The sequence below is a fragment of the Sinocyclocheilus grahami genome, unplaced genomic scaffold, assembly GCF_001515645.1.
Source record: "Sinocyclocheilus grahami isolate Dianchi unplaced genomic scaffold, SAMN03320097.WGS_v1.1 scaffold194.1, whole genome shotgun sequence".
NCBI classification, from domain to species: Eukaryota; Metazoa; Chordata; class Actinopteri; order Cypriniformes; family Cyprinidae; genus Sinocyclocheilus; species Sinocyclocheilus grahami.
Window position 1 is genome coordinate 145,539 of NW_015505373.1, and position 22,491 is coordinate 168,029.

Sequence of the window (22,491 nt, forward strand, 5' to 3'; positions counted from 1 at the left end):
CTCATCAGCTTATTAGTTGGGAACCACTGCTCTTGAATATGAAACCTTTTGCATTTTTAACAGGCTTTGTGGTTCTGTTCCCTTGGTTAGGCCATACGTGTGTTAGGTCTACTTGGAGCTCTGGATCCCTACAAACACAAGGTGAACATCGGTATGATTGACCAGTCTCGTGATGCTTCAGCCGTCAGCCTCTCAGAGTCCAAGTCCAGCCAGGATTCAGGTAATCAGACGCACCTGTATACTTGTTTGAGCATGCATGCCTAGACACAGTGGGCTCTAATCACGCTAATGTGTGTTCACATCAACGCAATTAATTACAGATGCACAGAAGATTTTGCCCATCTAACACAGGCATTCTCCAGAGCAAACAGAGCACATCTTCATACACAAATTTCCCTTTCCAAAGACAGAGCCAGAACTCCTGGGTAGCGTGCTCTCACGTTGGCTCAGATTGTTTGGCCTTTCACAAAGCTTTGTACACATTTCATCCTTTTCTTTGTGACTTTCTCATCGGAAATGTTTTTGCTAGTCCATACACTGCCTGTGTACACAATGTCTTTTAAAAGTAGGATTAAAATAGATCAGATTACAGTGCCGTTTTCATTACAGTCCCACTCATTTCCCACCCACACCATCTTTTTTCTCATTTAATTTGCATGCGCGCAAAAGTCAGAACAAACAGTTCTCAATTATCAAATAAAGACGTTTCCTTTCCCACTGTTGTGAACACAGTGTCCAAGTACAATGTGTCCACTATTCCTCAGTCCAGAGTCAAAAAATTGTGTTTTTTTTTTTTTTTTAATACCAGTTAACAGCATCGTGGCATATCATTAGTTACCACAGGAAATTATCTTGTAATATTATATTATTGTTATTATTATAGAAGTTTGTGGGACATTCTGCATTCTGGAGTATAAAAAGCAAAAATAGGTAAAGCAGAAATATGAAGCCCATATTTTCATTAAAGCGTGTTTGTAATATTTTTCTGTACAAACGTGTTAAATTAGTCTAAATCATCATTATTGGGGTCATACTACTGTAGATGGATGAACTTGTAGGAAAACCGAGGGTTCAAGTTAATTGAGTTAACAAAATGCTGCTAGTGAAGGGTTTGGGACTGTGCAAGGTATTGAGGTGAAACAGAAATACTTTTCATTCAATGCTTTTTGTATTGCTTAATGCAGCGCCTGTACATACACTAATAACGTTCAAAATAAATCAGTACTATTTAAATAACAAAGTGGGGTCTATATTTGTAAGTTTTATTTTGAAAAGCATGACAATATAACATTGATATTTAACAGCATGCACTGCTTCAAATCAGATGCATCGCAGTCGAACACACCTATTTACTTTTGACTGCCTTAAAAATATTCTGTAGTTTCATGAGCAAAGATAGAAGATTGGGTAGGTCATTGGGTAGGTCATTAAAGCTTCTTATGTCTTTGCCTCTGGTCTCAGAGTATCAGAGTCCACCAGCTCAGACCTTCATCTACTGTTACGCAGCAGAGAGAATTAATAGTTTTAACAGCAGGGCTTCATAAAGAAGCGTGCTGCAGGAAGTGTGGATATCTCCCGAATGATGCATTAGGGATAAAGTACAGGTTACCTTCTGGGGCAACTCTGTCTGGGTCTGCACTTTTTCTCTAGTCCCACTTCGAGAAAACTCTCCTTACAGGCAGAGAACTGCCTGCTGGCCCTCTTATTGCAATAATAGAGCAATGGGAAGTTTTATGAGATGAAGGTGAGCTCTGAGAGTGATGATGTTAATGGTGCACAGAAAAAAAGTGTGTACGTAGCTGTCAGGATATTGAATCATTTTGGTCAGTAGCTTTCTTAGAAGACTTTTATTACTGGTATTTTATTTCTTTAATACAAATGCATAATATGAGACTCATGTGAGGATGGAAGAAAACTGAGAAAGACTGAATCCATAAGAACTTTGGCAGCCTTTCTAAAATGATTGGAGGAATCTATTTGCGAAGCTACAGTACTGTGAAACATTTAGGCGCTTGTGTAAAAATTATGTGAAGATGTTTTCAAAAATAATGTTGTTACTTCAGTTAACTTCTATTTACTAAATCACTTCAATATTTGGTATGACCACTAGGGCTAGGTATCATTCAAAAATTTTCGATACCGATACCTTGACTTCGATATCGGTTCCTGAATGATACTTTTTTCAATACCAATTTTATGAAATCAAATTTTTTCAAAACTTTGGTTTTATTTTTCAGCTTGTTGATGTTTATACAAACTCAAAGACTCATCTCCTGAGCCATTGCACAAAGGAACAAAATGTAACCAACACAACAAATCAGTGCAAATGGTTTTAATAAAGCTCAAATAGTCTTCAGTTTACACTGAAGACTATTTAGGCTACATTTACACTAGTGCGTGTTTTAAAATGCATAGCTTAGACAGACTCATCATTTCTATTAATTTTCCACTGATTTACTGATGAGCATTAGCAGCTTCCAGCGCAGTCTGTCTGTGTTCTCTCTTCCATGATTGCTGCTCTGACTATATATCATATAATAACATAATAACATATTTAATTTCAGCAACATTACATGGCCAAAACACACAGAAGTTATTACAAACACTCAGTGGTGGTTTAAAGTGAGTTTTGAGTAAAAGCGGAATATAAATCTAATTTATTGTCTTATGTAGCATGATGCTACAGTTTGCATGAATGGTCACATAACACGCGCTTTCGGTCGTGTAACGTTAGTATGAACGGACATCTGCATATGATCGGAACTCCACGCAGCTCCCGCGCTACTCTCCATTGGAAATAAATGACTGAATGACCGGTCTGTCGTTTGTCGTAGATTGTGGAAAGCCGGCTTGAAATGCAGTGGAAACGCCAGTAATGACGAGGATCATTTTCATTTTAAAACATAAACGCACCAGTGTAAATGTAGCCTTAAATCTAAGGGGGCTGGGACGCATTCACACTACAGCCTCACATGTGCGCCACATCTCTGAGTGTAACCGGTGTAAACTAGTAAGTGTGTTCGACTTGACCTGGACCGACTGTGCAGTGCAAACCGATCGGTGTATTACAGTACCACGAGAGCTAAAGAGAGCAGACTGCTTTCGAATTGCTCTCGTGGATGTCAAACACTGATCGATCTGTGTCGCACCTCTTCTAGTCGAAAACACCGGCTTGTGCTGCAGGCTTATTGGCTCACTGATGAGATTAACCCCTTAGGTATCGAAATTTGGTACCGAACGACAAGACGTTTTTCGATACTCGATGGTATCGAGGCAATTCGGTCGGTGCCTAAAAAGTATCGAACTTGATACTCAGCCCTAATGACCACCTTCTGCCTTAAAACAGCTTTTGTTCAAGGTACATTTGCACACAGTTAGCTTTGCAGGTAGATTACTGCAAATCATCTTGGAAATGTTACCATTTCTTTTTAATTTAGTCTATCACAGTCTTTTCATGTACTGACTTGACTGACTAGTACAGGAAAGACTGTCAGAATATTTTTTTGGTATAATATTCTGCCCAGATTGGGGGAAGAATGCATATTTGAAGCTAACAAAACATCATGAAAAGCATATGGTTCTGGCCGTCTTTATGCACTTTATATTACCATAATGGTCCTAATAAGTGTGCAGACTGTTTTCTTTGCAACTGGCTTGATGGGAGTTCAGCACTCTGCGTCTCGTTTTTAATGCACGGTGTATTTTAAATAGTTCTTTTTTTAAAGAGTCTGTCTGTTGCATTCATTTCCGTCTTTCATGCACGCTCTCTAAAACGAATGAGTGAGTGGTCACAGGAGTATGTTAACAACAGGTAGAAACAGCAACGTGTCTTGGCTGACTGCTTGTGATCAGATCTCCGACAATTTATATTAATACCGGGTGGAAACAGGTCCTTAGACACCTAGAGTTGGGTACCGAAACCCGGTACCATATGGTACCCATGTAACCGGTATGTACTAGAACCGAATCCGAACGCAGATTTTGGTGCCTCATTTCAGTGCCATGCCCGAGCGATCAAGGCACCGGAACCGTTTTAAAAGTATCGATTTGGCACCGGTATCGAAAAAAAAAAAAAAAACAAACCCAACCCTATAAGAATATGTTAACAACAGGTAGAAACAGCAACGTGTCTTGGCTGACTGCTTGTGATCAGATCTCCGACAATTTATATTAATACCGGGTGGAAACAGGTCCTTAGACACCTAGAGTTGGGTACCGAAACCCGGTACCATATGGTACCCATGTAACCGGTATGTACTAGAACCGAATCCGAACGCAGATTTTGGTGCCTCATTTCGGTGCCATGCCCGAGCGATCAAGGCACCGGAACTGTTTTAAAAGTATCGATTTGGCACCGGTATCGAAAAAAAAAAAAAAACGATACCCAACCCTATAGACACCCCGCTGTCTGCCACTGTAAACCAAATGAAAGGACTTGAAACCCTTAAGCGCAGGCAAACAATTCCAGGTTGCCTATTAACCCCACATCAAATGGCACATATATTTTAGGGCACGACCTGCTGTGTATGGGAAACAGATGACTGCATTACGTCATTCAGATATATACACACACTCACACACAGATATAGTTGTTTTTCACTGAGGTGTGTGTGGTAGAGTTTTATGACTGTAGGAAGCGGTCAGTAGCAGGCTGCGCTGCCTCCTGTGTCACATAGTGTACTGTAGTAAATCCTGCAGTTTACTAACTCCTGATATCTTCATGTTTTTTCTTCCTTACATTACTTTTTAAAAGGAGTTGGGAACATGGGGCAGTACCCTTTCAAAAAATACACATTCGTACCTTATTTACCTCTGAAGGGTGCATTTTAGTTCCTTAAAGGGATCCCCGGGTATTAAGACATGTATAGCTTAATATAACGTAAATTATGCCTCTTATTTAAATATATAGTAGAAAGCCCATGAAAGATGTATGTTATTTTAAAAAATCGACATGGTTTTTGGACTATGGGGGTCGCCATTATTTTATGTGCACAGTACATTCTGCGTCGATGACGTCAAATAGTTGCACTCGGTGAGCTACTGGCACTTATTTCTATAGTCTTTGGCTTTTTACTGCAACACAACTCGGAATACACAACTCAGAAAATAAAATACTGATACGATATCACATTGTGTGACTTTTGGTTGTAATTTTCAGTCGAAGGGCAACAAGAGAAGCAATGCAAGACTTCACAAGAAGAGGAGAAAAGAATGGGAAGATGCCTGTGGACGAATAAAACTTCCTAAAGACCCGTTTCTTTTTTCACTCCACTTTAGTCCTGATAGTAGCTGTGATCATCATAACAGTATTTTATTTTCCGAGTTGTCTATTCCGAGTTGGGTTGTGGTCAAATTAGCAACAGGTAGCGGCAGTAGCTCATCAGAATAATGGCACCCCCATAGTCCAAAATATGTATAAAACGATGTGATTTTTAAAATAACAAATATTTAATGGGTCTTCTACTACATATTTCAGGAAGAGACATAATTTACGTTATATTAAGCCATACAAGTCTTAATACCCAGGGATCCCTTTAAAGGAGACATATGCCCCTTTTTACAATATGTAATATAAGTCTCTTGTGTGCCCAGAATGTGTCTGTGATGTTTCAGCAAAAATTACTAGGGATGCACCGATCCGATACTCGGTATCGGCTCCGATACTGGCATCCGATACCCACGAAAGGCACAAAAACATTATAAAGCACCATAAAGTTTTTGTGCACTATATTCCAATCATTCTGAAGCCGTTCCATAGTTTAATGTGAGGTACAGATGAGTATTTAAGTCGTATTTAAGTTCACGTAAACTCCTCTCTCTGCTGTGGCTGTCTGTCATTCTCCATTCAGCATTCAAACTGCGTGACGTGTTCGGTTACGACAGTGATAATAATAAAAGTGACGTGACATGTGGCCAAGTATGGTGACCCATACTCTGAATTAGTGCTCTGCATTTATCCCATCCAAAGTGCACGCACACAACGTGAACACACACCCAGAGCAGTGATCAGCCATTTTTTTGCTGCGGCGCCCGGGGAGCAGTTGGGGGTAGACTCGAACCCACAACCTTTGGGTTACGAGTCCGACTCTCTAACCATTAGGCCACGACTTCCCACAAGACAATGAAACTCTCTCCAAGAGCACAGTGACTGAAATTTAAATCTGTTAAAAGAAAAGGTTTAATAAACTATCACACAGATATAATATACTACGCATCAATATCTCTTCTCTTTGTGCTTTCTATCCGGAGCGCTGCGTGCTGTGACTCCGTGTTGCTTCAAGTGCATCATTCTGTGCACGGGATGCGCATAAACGCTTTGTGCCGCTCTGTATTGGAGCCTTTCATATTATAATACTTTTGCGCAATGAAAGATTATTAATAGCCTTTCTTTTTCTGTCCTATCTATCATATGTTGCTGCCTCCATTACTGTGCTATACATTTAAAAGAAATGTCTTTTAATTTTATTGTATCTATATATAAATATTTACTTGTTTTTTATGAATGTATTTTACAACAATACAAAGAGCAATGTAATATTTTACCAGATTTAGTCCTACACTTATTCACTTTTATTTGTTCCCCACTAAATAATGTTATTTCACTAAATGTTTAGATTTTATAAAATTATTGTGCATTCATGATTTTTCTAGAATAACTTTTGCTGCTGAATTATCCACTAACCTAGTATATAGTACTATACTAGTATTTTTTGTCATAGATTATGATTATATATTTTTTTCATTTGTTATTTTTCTTTATAATTAAGTTGTCTGTATTTAGTAGATTGTGTTTAACACATAAAACAGTGATGATCAGGTCACCACACTGAGGTATAGAAATTCTACATTGATTTTTTTTTTTTAAACAGTGCTGGTATTGGATCGGTATCGGCCAGTACTCAGAATTTTTGGTATCGAATCGGATGTGAAAAAAATGGTATCGGTGCATCCCTACAAAATAACCCAAAGATAATTTATTATATCATTTTGAAAATGCCTATTTTGAGTGGAAGCAGAAACATGCTGTTTTTCGAGCCTGTCTCTTTAAATGCAAATGAGCTGCTGCTCCCCGCCCTCTTTTCCATAATAGAGCTGCAAAAAAACATCTGTTTTGGTTCTGATTTTCTTGTTTATCGCGCTGAAATCATGCGTTTTAAACCATATTAGCTTAAACTTCTGAAATATGTTTTTTTGAGTGCACACGGACAGAAAGCGGCTGTCACAGTTAAAACCAACTAAGACTAAACTAAACTAAGTTCTCATTCACACAAGTTTACGTTAAAAACACACATGAGTTACAAAACCAGTCAGTTATGTCTGTGAAGGTAAACCGCTGGGAAATAAATTGCATGTTTATTTTAGATATGTGTGGCAGCAGCAATATACAGTAAATAAATCAATAAATCCACTGCTCTCTTGTTTCTTCTGAGGCTGGGACTCTAAACACTGTTCTGTGCTCGAGAGGGGCTTCTGAAAGACAGAACAGTTAGTGTGTTTTGCTCAAACTTTCGCCATGGCATTAGAGCTGTTGTTACTTGCGAAATCAAATGACGGCGCCGTGGGTGGAAATTTACAGATTTAAAGGCCGGTAATATTATAATGAGATCCCTTTGCCACGTCACCAAGGGAGCGAAATCTGACGCGCTAATTTTTCAAACGCTTGCAGAAAAAGACTTACCAAAACAAAGTTACTGGGTTAATCTTTTTCATGTTTCCTTGGTTGGCAGATGCACCGGGGACCTAATTATAGCACTTAAAACCTGGATAAGTCAGATTTTCATGATACTTCACCTTTAAAGATATGAAATGTACCTTTTTGTGTATGGTTGTATGAGTGTATTACTTTACTAATTTCACGGTTGTATTTCAAACTTAAGGTAAGCAAACAACAAACTCTGACCACCCACATGAAAGGCTTAATATTCTTTCTGCGAAATATAACGACTTCTGTCACATTTGACGTTTCAGCTGACTACAGTACCAGTGAGATGCTGGTCAACATGGGCAACCTGCCACTAGACGAGTTTTACCCAGCAGTTGCCATAGTGACGCTGATGCGCATCCTGCGTGACCCGTCGCTGTCCAATCATCACACCATGGTGGTGCAGGCCGTCACCTTTATTTTCAAATCGCTTGGACTGAAATGTGTGCAGTTCCTGCCTCAAGTTATGCCCACCTTTCTCAACGTCATCAGAGTGTGTGATGCCAGCATCAGAGAGGTACGCTGCTATCACAGAAATGAGGTGGTACTTTCTTCAAAAATGATTTTAAATATAATGTTAAAACATAAATCAAATGAAAGCCAGAGTGCACAAACATACTTGTTGATGCTTTGCCAACACATTGCAACACTTAACCTGTTTTTTTCCATTCATGAGGTGTATTGTCTAAGTGAGAATAAATCAGTAATGTTTGACCAGGTTTCCATAGAAGTATTCAGGTTTATTAGATGTTAGGCTGGGTCAACAGAATTATTGGCATAATGTAAATTATAAAAAAACGTTGTTTGACTTGTCCCTCCTTTAAAAAAATTAATTAAATAAATAAAAATAAGGTTACACTTAAGGCAATTACAGTGAAAGTGATTTTTTTTAGGTGAATTAGTTTTGAAGGATTTATATGCAGAAATGTGAAGATTATAATTTCATAACAGTATTTAATTCTTCTGTTAAAACTTGTATTATTTGAGCTATAAAGCTGTTTAAATTAAAATCAGTTGAGCTGAACTTCAATATGGAAGTTTTGTCCTAACAAAATTCAAATCAAATGCTCAAATGATCAGATAATCAATGAAATACTCCTAGCTTCTCAAATTAAATGCTTAAATGCAATTTCATTTCCTCATTTGGATAAGCACAACCCGTAACAAAAACAAATTAAAATATTTTGATGACTTGGCAAAGATTGCCATTTAAACTTATTCTTATTTAGACCAAAACTCATCCTATATCTATCTATAGCTCCTATATCTATCTCAAGCTATACCTTGAAGTTGTTTTTTACTTATGGCTGGGATATTTAAAAAATGAAACTCATAGTAAAAACACCAGTCATCATATTTAGCATACATGACTATCATCATGTTTATGTAAATGCTAAAACAGCAGCAACCTGGTTAATTTGATCAAAAACAAGCTACCAAAATTCTACTAGCAATGCCTTACAACATAGTTGCATTTTTATTGGTCTTTCTCTGACCTTCTGTTTTCAATCTTAAAACTATTAAAAATTTTATACAAGGCTTTGTCAAAACAACTACAAATGTTTACCTTGTGAAGCTTTACGATCAAATTAGTTTGATATTTCATTTTCATTATCAATTCAGTATAAAACTGTCAATTAAACTGTTAATCAGTTCTCAAATGATAAATCAAATGCTGAAATTGACATTTCAATAGACAGATCACACGATCAAACATGGGCTGGTTCTATATAACTTCTGAGGATCAATAGTTTACCCACTTGCTTTGCTGCTTCAGAAGTCAGTATCTACTGTCAAGTTTTTAAACCACATACCATGATGCTTTGTGCAGCTAGTATTGTTTCTTGTAATTAGTGCATTATCACTTCTAACATTCCCCCAAATCAACCACAGTCATCAAAAATAATCAAAAACATAAAGTGCAACCAGCATTGTCCAGTTTACACACAAATGACTCTTATGAGCTGGGGTTCACAAGCTTTCTCAAAAGCATACAAGCCTGTTAGTTTTATGTGAAGTTCTAAGGTTTGTAAATAATTGGTGTGGTACAATTTCTCAAACTTTAAATTTCATTAAACCATCATATTAGCTTTGTGTCAAGCTCCAGCAGACTCTATATAAGGAAGCAACTGTGAAGTAGTCTAAATGGAATATGTAACTAGATTCTGCTTTATAGAGAACATTCAGGATTAATTAAATATGTAGTCTACATAGGAATATTGATGGTCTTCGTAACTTGGGACAAATAAATAACATTGAAAATCCATTGCACTGGCTCGGTGTCGGCACCCCGAGGGGCCCTGCTCCAGCCACTGTGGTCCCTGTGCCCCCCACCTTACAGATTCTACCGATTTAATTGATGCCTCGGGACCTCTCATTTGAATTTAATTCAACAATTGCATTGTCTGTTTCAGCAATTGATTTGTGATCTGTTTTACTTTTTACTTTTAGTCATTTAGCAGACGCTTTTATCCAAAGCGACTTACAAATAAGAAAAAGTAATTAAAACTAAAAGCTAAAACTCTAAAAACACACACACAGACATACATACATACATACATACATGCATACATACACACACATTTAAGAAAATAAAAGAAATTAAATAGAAATGACAAATGCATACAACAACATTTAAAAACTAAACATTTAAATGAAAACCAAGAAATAGAGCTAAAAACAATTCAAAATATTAAAAGAACAAAAGGTATGAGTATAATAATGATTCTAACATAACTCTAAGCCAAACACCAAAAAACAGCTACATATGTGTATATACATATACAAATTAAATAAAACTAAAACTTAATAAAAAAATCTATATAGACATAATAAAAAACTAATAAAATGACAACATTACTACAACTGTAACTAAAACTAAAATAGATAACTAATACAAATCAAACTACATTAGTTTATCAGTAATCATAAAAAAAAACACTGAGCCAAACACACATGCTAAAATAACAACAACTTACTTACACATAGAAAGAAATGTTATAAAAAAACTGAAACCGAAGTGAAACAAGTAATAGGAAAGAGGAGAAATAAAAAGCGATACTTATCCTTTGCCGGTGTCCCTGCCCGGTGGAGTCGCACGGTAGAGTCGATGGTCTTTACACTCTTCGGGCTTCTCACAACCGCAGCCGCGACTGCTTCCCCGAACTAAGCTTCTTTTTTATTCATTTAACAAAACTCAAATTGAATTCAGCTGAACACACTTTCCTGTTTATCACAACAAATGGCCAAGCAAAGCGCACGACACTGACAAGGTACGCGGTACAGTACGAGACCAAATGCGATTTGAACAGTTAATCAGTTGAACACTGGATCGATAAATGAAATATCACAAACATTGTATTTAATTCTATTTCTCAAATGAGTAAATTAAATTTCATTTAACATTTGATTAATAACTTTTGCTAAAATTTTGACATTTGTATTTATTATTTGATCATTGGATTTAATTTGAATTTTCTAAAGTTAAAGAATTTTAAATTAAAATCAATTTAAATTCTATACCTTGAGCCTACATCAAATCAAGTTTCATGTACAGCCATCTGATTTTTTTGTTGTTGTACCTCTCCTGCCATCTCTTTTTCTATACATCTTTCTCTTATTTTTCATCTCTTTTTTTCTTTAGTTTCTTTTCCAGCAGATGGGCATGGTTGTGTGCTTCGTCAAGATCCACATCCGGCCATACATGGATGATATCTTCACACTGATCCGGGTGAGACTTATTCACACATCTTCCTGATTCTCATCTGAAACAAAGTATTAGGCCACAAAGACAAAAATGTGCACTTGATACCCTTAAAAAGGCTTGTTAAAAATGTTTTTGTCTTTTCTTTTTTTGCACTTAAAGTCAGGGGATGTTAGTCCCATTGAGTGGACTAGACAAAGACGTGTTTCTTTTGTTTTAATCCCTGCTGTCACCCTGCAGCCTAAAATGGGTACCTCAAAGCCCAAATAAAACTGCTGGCAGGTCCTAGTGTCTTTAACACTTTGTCCTTTTGTGGCTCTCTTAGTACTCAACCAGTAGAGAGTACTGGCTGCTTTATGAAGGTGCTTAATTTCCACTTGCGTCATCACTACTCCCAATTCAAGATTTTTTTCGCTGCTGTTCAGCACCACCGTTGAACTTGACATTGAATCCATAACTCTAAAATATTTATTAAATTATTTGTTACTATTATTTGGTAATTCCTTTATTTTAATTTGTATTATTTTATTTAATGTGCATGATGTTTGCAATGAGTAATTGTGCAAGAAAGCATGTATAACAGAGTTTGAGTGTTTTCACAAAAAACTACAAAAAATACAAAATACAAAAAATACAAAAAACATTTTTCAGTATAAAAAATTGGATTGCATCTTGGTCATGTTGGGAACAGTGCGATATACTGTGTTTTCTCTTCTGCAGGAATACTGGACTCCAAATAACCCCATGCAGAACACCATTATTTTGCTGATTGAGCAGATTGTGGTGGCTCTAGGCGGAGAATTCAAACTCTATCTGCCACAGCTCATCCCACATATGCTGCGAGTCTTCATGCACGATAACAGCCCTGGACGTAGCGTCACTATCAAGGTATACGCACACTCGGATATGAGTGTTAAAGTAGCACTTCTAACTAGGATTGCTAAAAAATTAGACTCGCTGCAGACCGTGTAATGTAAAAATCATGAGGTAGTCTGACAGCCCTCCAACAACGGCGTGTCTCATCGTGTCGCTGGTTAGCCTCTGGTCTGCCTGTGCACGTTCATGTGTTTTGGAAGAGGCATGGCTTCTACAAAATACAAAAAATACAAAAAACATTTTTCAGTATAAAAAATTGGATTGCATCTTGGTCATGTTGGGAACAGTGCGATATACTGTGTTTTCTCTTCTGCAGGAATACTGGACTCCAAATAACCCCATGCAGAACACCATTATTTTGCTGATCGAGCAGATTGTGGTGGCTCTAGGCGGAGAATTCAAACTCTATCTGCCACAGCTCATCCCACATATGCTGCGAGTCTTCATGCACGATAACAGCCCTGGACGTAGCGTCACTATCAAGGTATACGCACACTCGGATATGAGTGTTAAAGTAGCACTTCTAACTAGGATTGCTAAAAAATTAGACTCGCTGCAGACCGTGTAATGTAAAAATCATGAGGTAGTCTGACAGCCCTCCAACAACGGCGTGTCTCATCGTGTCGCTGGTTAGCCTCTGGTCTGCCTGTGCACGTTCATGTGTTTTGGAAGAGGCATGGCTTTGCAGGGAGGGTGGGATCATGCCTTCAAAGCTAGCTTGCTGTTGATTATGGAAGAATATTTAGGGCAATTTTCAAAAGGAATTGCAAATTGTATTTTCAGTTGCGTTTTCCAAATGTGGATGCATAAATTGTGACATAATCCAAACGCAATTGCAAATCTTGCATTACCATTTCCGAAATCGCCTACCATACCTATAACTATTTCAGTGACTCCCGAACACCGTAAGGTAAAGTTGTACTTCGGTGTCATTTGCATACATATTTATTTCTGAAATGCTGGAAAGTATTTAACATAACAATATTTCATAACTGCTCCACCACAGCGACTGGCAGCAGAAAGAGAAGAAAAGCTTGTAAACATTCGAAATGGGTCTTAATTATGGCAGCAGCAGGTATGCAATACAATTTTAAAATGTGTATTATAAACGGATATATATCGCGTGTAATTATATACAACTGTAGCGCGTCTATTTTCCTATTTTTAAACAGGAGATTTAAATAATCAAATAAAAAATAGGATTATATATTATAAAATATGCTTGGAATAATAAGAATACATTTTACATAAGTATTTTTAAATACATTTTACACAATAATAAGAATTAATTTGTAAATTAAATTCATTTTTTGTAAATACAAATTTGTAAATAAAATTCAATGGAGGAGCTGAAATCAGAAAGTCCAAATCGGGCTTTTATCAGTAATTTTTTTTATAACTTTTTCAGTATCATTATTAATACATTACAGTTATGATGCTATATGTAAACAACCTATGTGAGTATATATACAAGGTCTGGAAGAGCTAGAGGTCTGCACGGGCTTTAAAGTGAAGCCCGAACCCGGCCCTTACCCGAGATCGTCTGACCCGACCCGACCTGACGTTAAATTTAGAGCCCAAACCTGACCCGGGCGCAAAATCTTTTTTTTTTTTCACAACGAATAGCCAATTATTAAAAATGCTGTATTTCACGATTGCATGCAATGGTCAGTAAGCAATTTTTTTGCATTCATAGACTAGTGAATATTCAAAAACTAAAATAATATAAAAGATAATATAGTGTTTTTCTTTTTGTTATTAGTAATAGAAAGGCAAAATCTTTTACTTATACATTCATTCTTACATATGAATTTATTTAATGTAAGATTGCATTTATTTGAATTAATTAGGCTAATTATATCAATTATTTGAATTAGCACGCACGAGAGAGAAAGCGAGATGAAAGTTGCGTGTGTGAACCTGCGTCTGCGTGTCTCTACAAGCAATGAGGCTTAGTTCCTTCAAAAACAGCGATTTTACCCCCTCATTGCAGAGAAATATAACGTTGCGAGTCAGTAGCCTGTCGAAGCTGTTTTACTAATAAAAGTTACCCGTGCTGTGTTGTCATGTGCAATAATGTGTGTGCGTGCGTCTATGAAAGCAGCATAGCCTGCATATAGTTTTAGTTTAGCTATAAACCCGAGCCCGACCCGAACCCGAAGCTATTCATTAAACATTAACCCAAAAGTATTTCGGAACCCATCGGGCCAAGTAGACATTACAAATTGTAGCTTTAGAAATATTTTATTTGATTCAACATAAACATTTATTACACGTAAACATTTAGGCTACAACGGCCTAACTAACATAAAAGAAGATAATTTGAGAAACATCTCAGTATAGTTTGTTCATACAATGGAAGTCATAGTTCAAGTTCAAGTTCATTTTATTTGTATAGCATATTTACAGCAGCAGCTAGGCTGACCATAGTGCTTTACAGGAGAGAAATTTATAAAAACATACACAGAAAGCAAGCCAAATAAAAAATATGAACAACCCATTAAAAAATTACCGAATAACAGTAATCAATACACTAAAGAAAACAGATGGGACTTGAAGACAGGCAGAGAAGGGGCCATTCTAATTTCTAAAGGCAGGGTATTCCATCCCTAAAACAGCTTTAACAGCTTTGTTGGTAAAACAGCTTTGTTACCCACAGTCTTCAAAAATACCTTCCTTTACATTAAAACTCGTGATATTCGGGATAAAATCAGCACTCGTGTAATAGCCTACTGCTCTCCCTGCTCGTGTGATATCTTATGATATAAATATGAGACAGAAACTCATACAGATGCATTTTTTGCACCAATGTCTTGAATTTTAGGGCATAACTGCATTTATGGAGTTGTGGCCCTGCATCGTATTTGTCAACAGTCAACTGTATGAAATGCAAGATGATGTACAGGTCTGGGGCCAGTGCGTTAACTGTGTTAAAATATTTTAATCATGTTTTTTTTTTTTTATAACTAATTAATTAAGTTAACGCGTTAAACTGACAACTGACTATTTATTGCATTGTAGCATTCCAGTCAATTTACAAATTTACTGCAAAGGAGAAAATGAGCCAAGCTTGTTATGTCTTGCTTGTGTGATGTCTGCGACTGGCCCTCCACTAAACCTCACTCACTGAATTATTATTATTATTAAATTATTATTGTATTTTTTTTGTTTCTAATGCTGTCAAGCTTTTCTTTTAGCTTTTGTTGTATTCCTCATTTCTAAGTTGGATAATAGCCAAAGAAATATAAGACAAACACTTATCTAAGCTTCATGTTTGTTTAATTTTAATAATAAAAAGAGGCAAAGAAGATGAGTGTTTTTATTTATTTGTGACCCTGGAGCACAAAACCAGTCTTTAGTAGCATGGATATATTTGTAGCAATAGCCAAAAATACATTGTATGGGTCAAAATTATCGATTTTTCTTTTATGCCAAAAATCATTAGGATATTAAGTAAAGATCATGTTCCATGAAGATATTTTGTAAATTTCCTACCATAAATATATCAAACTTTTTTTTTTTTTGTAATATGCATTGCTAAGGATTTCATTTTGAAAAGCTTTAAAGGCGATTTTCAAATAGTTATAATATTAATATAATATTGTGCGATCCTAACAAACCATACATCAATGGAAAGCTTATTTATTCAGCTTTCAGATGATGTATAAATCTCAATTTTGAAAAATTGACCCTTATGACTGGTTTTGTGGTCCATGGTCACATTTATGATTAATGTGTTCATTGCTACAGTATGTGCATGACTCTTCGAAAATGTGATATTTTTTCAATAACCTTTTTTTTTGTTTTTAATAAATTGTCTATAATATATATGGGTCACTGTGTGCCAAGTGCTAAGCTGTAGCTCCGATTCATTTAACAGGCTTTGGCAGAGATGCACTGTTTTTCTTGATGCACCAGTTTCACAGTTTTCAGGCAAACTTCTTCCTTATGTCTCCTAGCTGCTCATGGCCATCCAGCTGTTTGGAGCTAACCTGGATGACTACCTCCACCTACTGCTGCCACCCGTAGTGAAACTGTTCGATGCCCCTGATGTCCCCCTGCAAGCCCGCAAGTCAGTATGAAAATCTTCTGCTCTCATCAAGCTCCATAAGAAATACTTTTCCTTTAAAACAAGTGTTATTAAAACCAGTGAAGTAGTGAACGTAAACATTAACTGTGTATAGCTGAAATACTTGCATGATAGGTGGATGACAGTTTTTATTTTAATACTCTATACTTCTTATAAAAGAGTAGCTTTTTCCTGAAGTCAACATGAATCACCACTCGCAACCTATTTTATTGCTGTAATATGACATGTTTGCAAGTAAAACGGAATGTATTAATTCAGAAAGAGCTTTATTTTATTTCTTAAGGAATTGATTGGATAGTAAAAAAAAATCGCTGTTCCTTATCAGAATGGAGCCACACCTGAATGAAACTGCTTTCTGTAATAGTCTAAACATTTATAGTGCTGTGAAAATGTATTTGACCCTATCTGAAATTTCTTCTGTTTTTGTGTATATTTCATTTTAAATAGCTTTAGATCTTAATAATGAAATACAACATTTACATTTAGTCATTTAGCAGATGCTTTTATCCAAATGAGGACAATGGAAGCAATCAAAATCAACAAAAGAGCAATGATATGCAAGTGCTATAACAAGTCTCAGTTAGCTTAATGCAGTACACGTAGCAAGGTTTTTTTTAAATTATTATATAATAAAAAGAAAACCGATAGAATAGAAAAAGATTAGAGCAAGCTAGTGTTAGAGGCCTTTTTTGCTTTTACATTCTCTTTTAGGATTTTCTGATAGAGAGCAGAAATCATGTTTCCCTCAATTATTGCACATTACCCAGGCCCTAAACCAGCAAAGCATCCCCACATCAGCACACTGCCACCACCATGCTTGAGCGCAGGTATGATATTCTTTTTGTGGAATTCGGTGTTTGGTTTAGCCCAGATGTAATAGGACTTGTTTTCCAAAGGGCTCCCCTTTCACTTCATTAGCTCATGCAACATTCTCTCAAAATGTTTGAGGTCATCAAGGTATGTTTTGGCAAAATTCAGATGAGCCTTAATGTTCTTCTGGGTTAGCAGTGGTTTTCGCCTCACCACTTTTTCAGGGATGCCATTTTTGGCCAGTGTTTGGACAGTGACTTTTATTGATGCAAGAGAGGCATGCAGTTCTTTCCATGTTGTCCTTGGGTCTTTTGTGACTTCCTGGATGAGTCGTCGCTGTGCTCTTGGAGGAATTTTGGAAGGTCATCCACTTCTCGGAAGGTTTGCTCTGTGCTGAGTTTTTTCCAATTGGAGATAATGAACAAGGCTGGCAATAATCAGGCTTGGTGGAGTCTAGTCCAGCTGAACCACATTATGAATGCAGTTTCATAGATTTGGGAATTGGTAGCTACGGGGCAAATACGTTTTCACTAAGGTCCAGTTGGTATTAGACAGCTTTTTGCTTCAGTAAATAATTATATAATTTTAAAACTGTATTTAGTTTTGTTTTGTTTTTTTTAGGTTTGTCTGTTTGTGTTTTTTGAATAATGTGAATGAACAACTGAGAAACAATGAAATCAGGAATATATATAAAAGTAAATTGGTTCAATTTTAAGTTCTCGTTGACTTGAAAAGTAAGCATAGGTCAGTGGAGGTAGTGAAATTGTTTTCGCAGTAGTGGTAAGGACGGATGTGAATCAGGTAACCCCAGAATCTATGAAGACAGGATCACATTAACACAGCGACTTTGGCCAGCTGCTACTCCGTCATTACACTCAGCGAAACCTTTTTAACAGACAAGAATCTGCGTTTGATCCCTATTGTTTTACTGATAAAGTGTTGAGCTGAGTTAAAGACTTTTGAAGAGAAAGATTGTATTTTGTAGTTTGCTGGCTGTACCACTGCACAGATGTGTTTCTAGGGAAACTCCGTTTTAAAACATCAAATTACAGTTAATTTTTGAAATATATTAATATACCAAAGCCAATTAATTATATTACATTATCAATTAAATTTAACTCAAAGTTCTAAAATAACTTTTTCTAAGTTCTGTAAGAACTGGCCAATACTATTAGTCTGTTGCCAATACATTTTTATTCACATTTAATTGTTTTAATTTTGGTGTTTAGGGTTGCCTTGGAGACTTTAGATCGCCTGACTGAGTCTTTGGACTTCACGGATTATGCCTCAAGAATTATTCACCCCATTGTGCGAACTCTCGACGTTACTCCAGAGCTGCGGAACACATCCATGGACACACTGTCCTCACTGGTCTTTCAGCTTGGCAAAAAGGTACAAGCTCAAAGCCTATTTTAAATCATGCAGTACTATCGGATAGTTTAGCTGTTTGGGTGGGGGGTGATCTGTAATTTATTTATTTTTTCATCATTTGAAAAAAACTATTAAACTATTTTTTGCCATAATTTCCCAAAATTTTATGTCATAAACTTATGTTCTGAAGTAACCTCTAATGATTTCCTAGTGTCTCTGTAATGCCAATCAGAGAGAAGGATGAGGTCATTGCTTTTACCGTTCCTCCTAAAACCCTCTTAGAATTACCACTCAACATGTGGCCATCATGAGCACCAGACACAAGTTCTGATTCCTTTGATCACAGCAGGCCACAATCATCAGTTTCCTGTGTTTAGAGGAGCAACACTTTATTTGTGTACTTACTAGTTGATGGGGTTTAGTCACATGTACACACATGTGCACGCATTCACTCCCAACTCTCAAAAGCATTTTATTATACCGTATGGAATCAAAATAATCATTCCAGTAAGCTTGCTTTGCTCCTCATCTAGCGAATGTCAGAAGTACTTGTACCAAGTTGATATTAAAATAAAAAGAAGTCCTGATACTAATTTGTCTACAATATTAGTACTGACTTAATTCACTACACATGTTGTATCTGACTTTCTTTTTGCTTTTGTTACCAAAGAAAAAACTAAACAAAAAAAAAACACATGAAGCAGTACTTGAATGCTAGATGTAATTGCTTTATTTTCATTCATTAATAGTCATATTAACATTTAACTTTTTAATAAAGTTGTGTGTTTAATATCATAATAGATTTTGTCTGTGTAGTGAAAATTAGTATTCATATGTAAAATAATATGTCTGCTTATTTCTCTTTCACAGTACCAGATCTTTATCCCTATGGTGAACAAAGTGATGTTGAAGCACCGCATCAATCACCAGCGCTACGATGTTCTCATCTGTCGAATCGTCAAGGTCAGCATCCCGCCCTCTCCATGCCTGCATGCATAATTTTTTTGTGCAAAATCATATTTTTTCCACATAGACTAGGTCGCTGATGACAATTCAGTCCTGTTTGAGTTAATCTGAAACAAACGCCTCTTGTGTTCTGGTGGAGAAGCCTGCCTCTGTTTCCTGCATTTGGCCCCCTGTGTGAACCACCACTCATTCTTTGCTAGTGAACCCAGACTTCCTGTTTCAACACATGGCCTCTTGGCATCCAAAACTAATCTTGTCTTTGTTTTTGACATGCATAACATTTCGTACTGACATAAAATTACCTGCACATAATGCTGGTGTAAAAAAAGGTTCTTGCCCCTCTTTCAAGAGGAAAAGTTTTATTTAGAAATACATGTATCAAAAATGTTTGTTTGTATGTTCAATTTATTGTGTTAATTATTAACTTATTTAAGTACCAGAATATACCCCCGGTTTCACAGACATGGTTTAAGGATAGTCCCAGATTAAAATGCATGTTTGAGCTGTCTCAACTGAAAATATCTTGCTCTGACAAATCTTAAAAAATGTCAGTTCCATTGTTCTGTCTCAAGATGCACACATGTAATGTTTTCTTCTATTGCATTTTTATAAAAGCTGCTTAAATATCTTAATTTAACTAAGGCCTAGTCCTGGCTTAAGCTAAGCCCTGTCTGTGAAACCGGGCCATAATGTTTTACTTTACCCCAGGGCAGCGCTGTTAAACTGTATTTTATGCCTTTTAACATGTTCAACCCTTTAAACCTGTTACCAAAATTATTTAAAACTTGCCAATTTAGATTTTTTTTATTTTATTTGGAAGCATGTTTATCAACAAACTAACATTTGGTCTACTTAATTCAGGCTAAATTTGCAGTCATCTTACTAGCAACCCTCTTTTAGTAGTCTACACTAAAAGACATGTAAAGACTTTTTGTTTATATATATATATAAAAAAATACTTCATATTTTAAGAGTTTGAAGCCTTATTCATGTATTCTCTCTCTCTGGAAAATGTTGGCATATTTTGGAGCCTTTTTTTCTGGTGTGTGCTAACCTGTGTGTGTCTCTCTCTCAGGGCTATACTTTGGCAGAAGAGGAAGAGGACCCTCTGATATTTCAGCATAGACAATTACGTGGTAATCAAAGTGACACTCTGGTTAGCGGCCCGGTCGAATCGGGACCAATGAAGAAACTGCACGTCAGCACAACCGCTCTTCAGAAGGTTTGTAGAATGACGTGTAACCTTCATAACTTCACATTCACATATTGGAGGGTTTGTGGTGAACATACGCACGTGCCAATAATAGTTTGGTATTAAAAGAATGTCCCAATCCTGATCCCAATAAAGTCAGCTTCACAGTTAGAAATCGGAATATAATGTCCAGTTTAGGGTGTCTCCGTCCACAACATATTTATCCTTTTTTTTTCTTTTTTAAATATTGGTATTGTGTGTGGTGTATTGGTTGAATGAGCTCATTTATCACATCTTGAAATGTTGAAGTATCACACTGTAGTATCACACTGTTCATAAAAATAGTTTTGACTTGCTCCAAAGTTTGTAAAAAGTGAGAAACCTCTTTACACCAGGAGTCCCAATGAAGTTGAGCCCAGAATATTCCTTGATCTCCTGTTTTTCTGTTTCGTGTGATTTGAGCCATAGATCTGTCTTCACCACCACACTAGATCATCCTGTTCAGACAGAGATTATATTCACGTGTCCTGTGGGCACACTGCTGAAGGCATTGTCTGTTTTCTGTGATTTGTGAAGACATCATAATGATTCCCAGGTGTTGCCTGAGAGGTCTTTCCACTATCTACTTCACCATCCCCAATTATCTATTGCCCAAATATTGAACATTCACCCATGAGTGGAATAAACAGTCTAGAGTGTTTTGTTTTTTTTGTCTTCCTTTTTGAAATAAAACACACAAAGTTGTCTGAATGTCAATTTTTGTTGATATACACATTTTATTAAATGATAAAAATATTCTGAAACTGAAAAGTTATATCTCATTATATATATATATATATATATATATATATATATATATATATATATACAGTATATAAATATATATATGTGTGTGTGTGTAATATTTTTTAATAATAAGTTAGTAAAAGATATAATCAGTTAAATGTTTTATAAATACTGTAAAGTTAATGTTAAAATATGAACTGTTAAAAGTGTAAATTCAGAAATATTGAGATACACACTACTGTTCAAAAGTTTGGAATTAGTACGATTTTTTTAAATAAATGTATAGTTTTTCTTCAGCAACAATGTATTAGAATGACCAAAAGAAACAATAAATTAAATAAATAATAATAATAATAATGTATTATGGTTTCCACAAAAATATTAGGCATAACAGCTGTTTTCATCTCTGATAACAATAAAGGTTTTTGACCACTAAATCAGCATATTAGAATGACTTCTGAAGGATCATGTGACACTGAAGAGTAATGGCTTCTGAAAATTGCTTTGCCATCACAGGAATAATTACTGTTGTTACTTTACTTGTTACTTATTTGTTCAAATGCATGCAGCCTGTGCCTTAGGCTGGCCACAATAAAAGGCCATTCTAAAATGTGCAGTTTTATCACAAAGCACAACATACGCCTGCCCATACCATAACTCCACCGCCACCATGGGCCACTTGATCCACAATGTTGACATCAGCAAACCACTCACCCACACGATGCCATACACACTGTCTGCCATCTGCCCTGTACAGTGAAAACCGGGATTCATCCGTGAAGAGAACACCTCTCCAAAGTGCCAGACGCCATCGAATGTGAGCATTTGCCCACTCAAGTCGGTTACGACAACAAACTGCAGTCAGGTCGAGACCCCGATGAGGACGACGAGCATGCAGATGAGCTTCCCTGAGACGGTTTCTGACAGTTTGTGCAGAAATTCTTTGGTTATGCAAACCGATTGTTGCAGCAGCTGTCCGGGTGGCTGGTCTCAGA

The 22,491-nt window shown here is 36.4% G+C and overlaps 1 protein-coding gene across 1 annotated transcript in view; it reads left to right on the forward strand.

Annotated features, from left to right (window-relative positions):
* The window catches only part of LOC107594963 (serine/threonine-protein kinase mTOR-like), a 139,001-nt gene that overhangs the window by 20,073 nt on the left and 96,437 nt on the right, over positions 1-22,491 (forward strand). The window contains exons 18-25 of the mRNA XM_016285202.1: positions 91-220; positions 7,969-8,219; positions 11,346-11,432; positions 12,126-12,293; positions 16,241-16,353; positions 18,411-18,573; positions 19,423-19,515; positions 20,594-20,740. Of these exons, the coding sequence (XP_016140688.1) occupies positions 91-220; positions 7,969-8,219; positions 11,346-11,432; positions 12,126-12,293; positions 16,241-16,353; positions 18,411-18,573; positions 19,423-19,515; positions 20,594-20,740 (1,152 nt within the window). The remainder of the gene's footprint in view (positions 1-90; positions 221-7,968; positions 8,220-11,345; positions 11,433-12,125; positions 12,294-16,240; positions 16,354-18,410; positions 18,574-19,422; positions 19,516-20,593; positions 20,741-22,491) is intronic.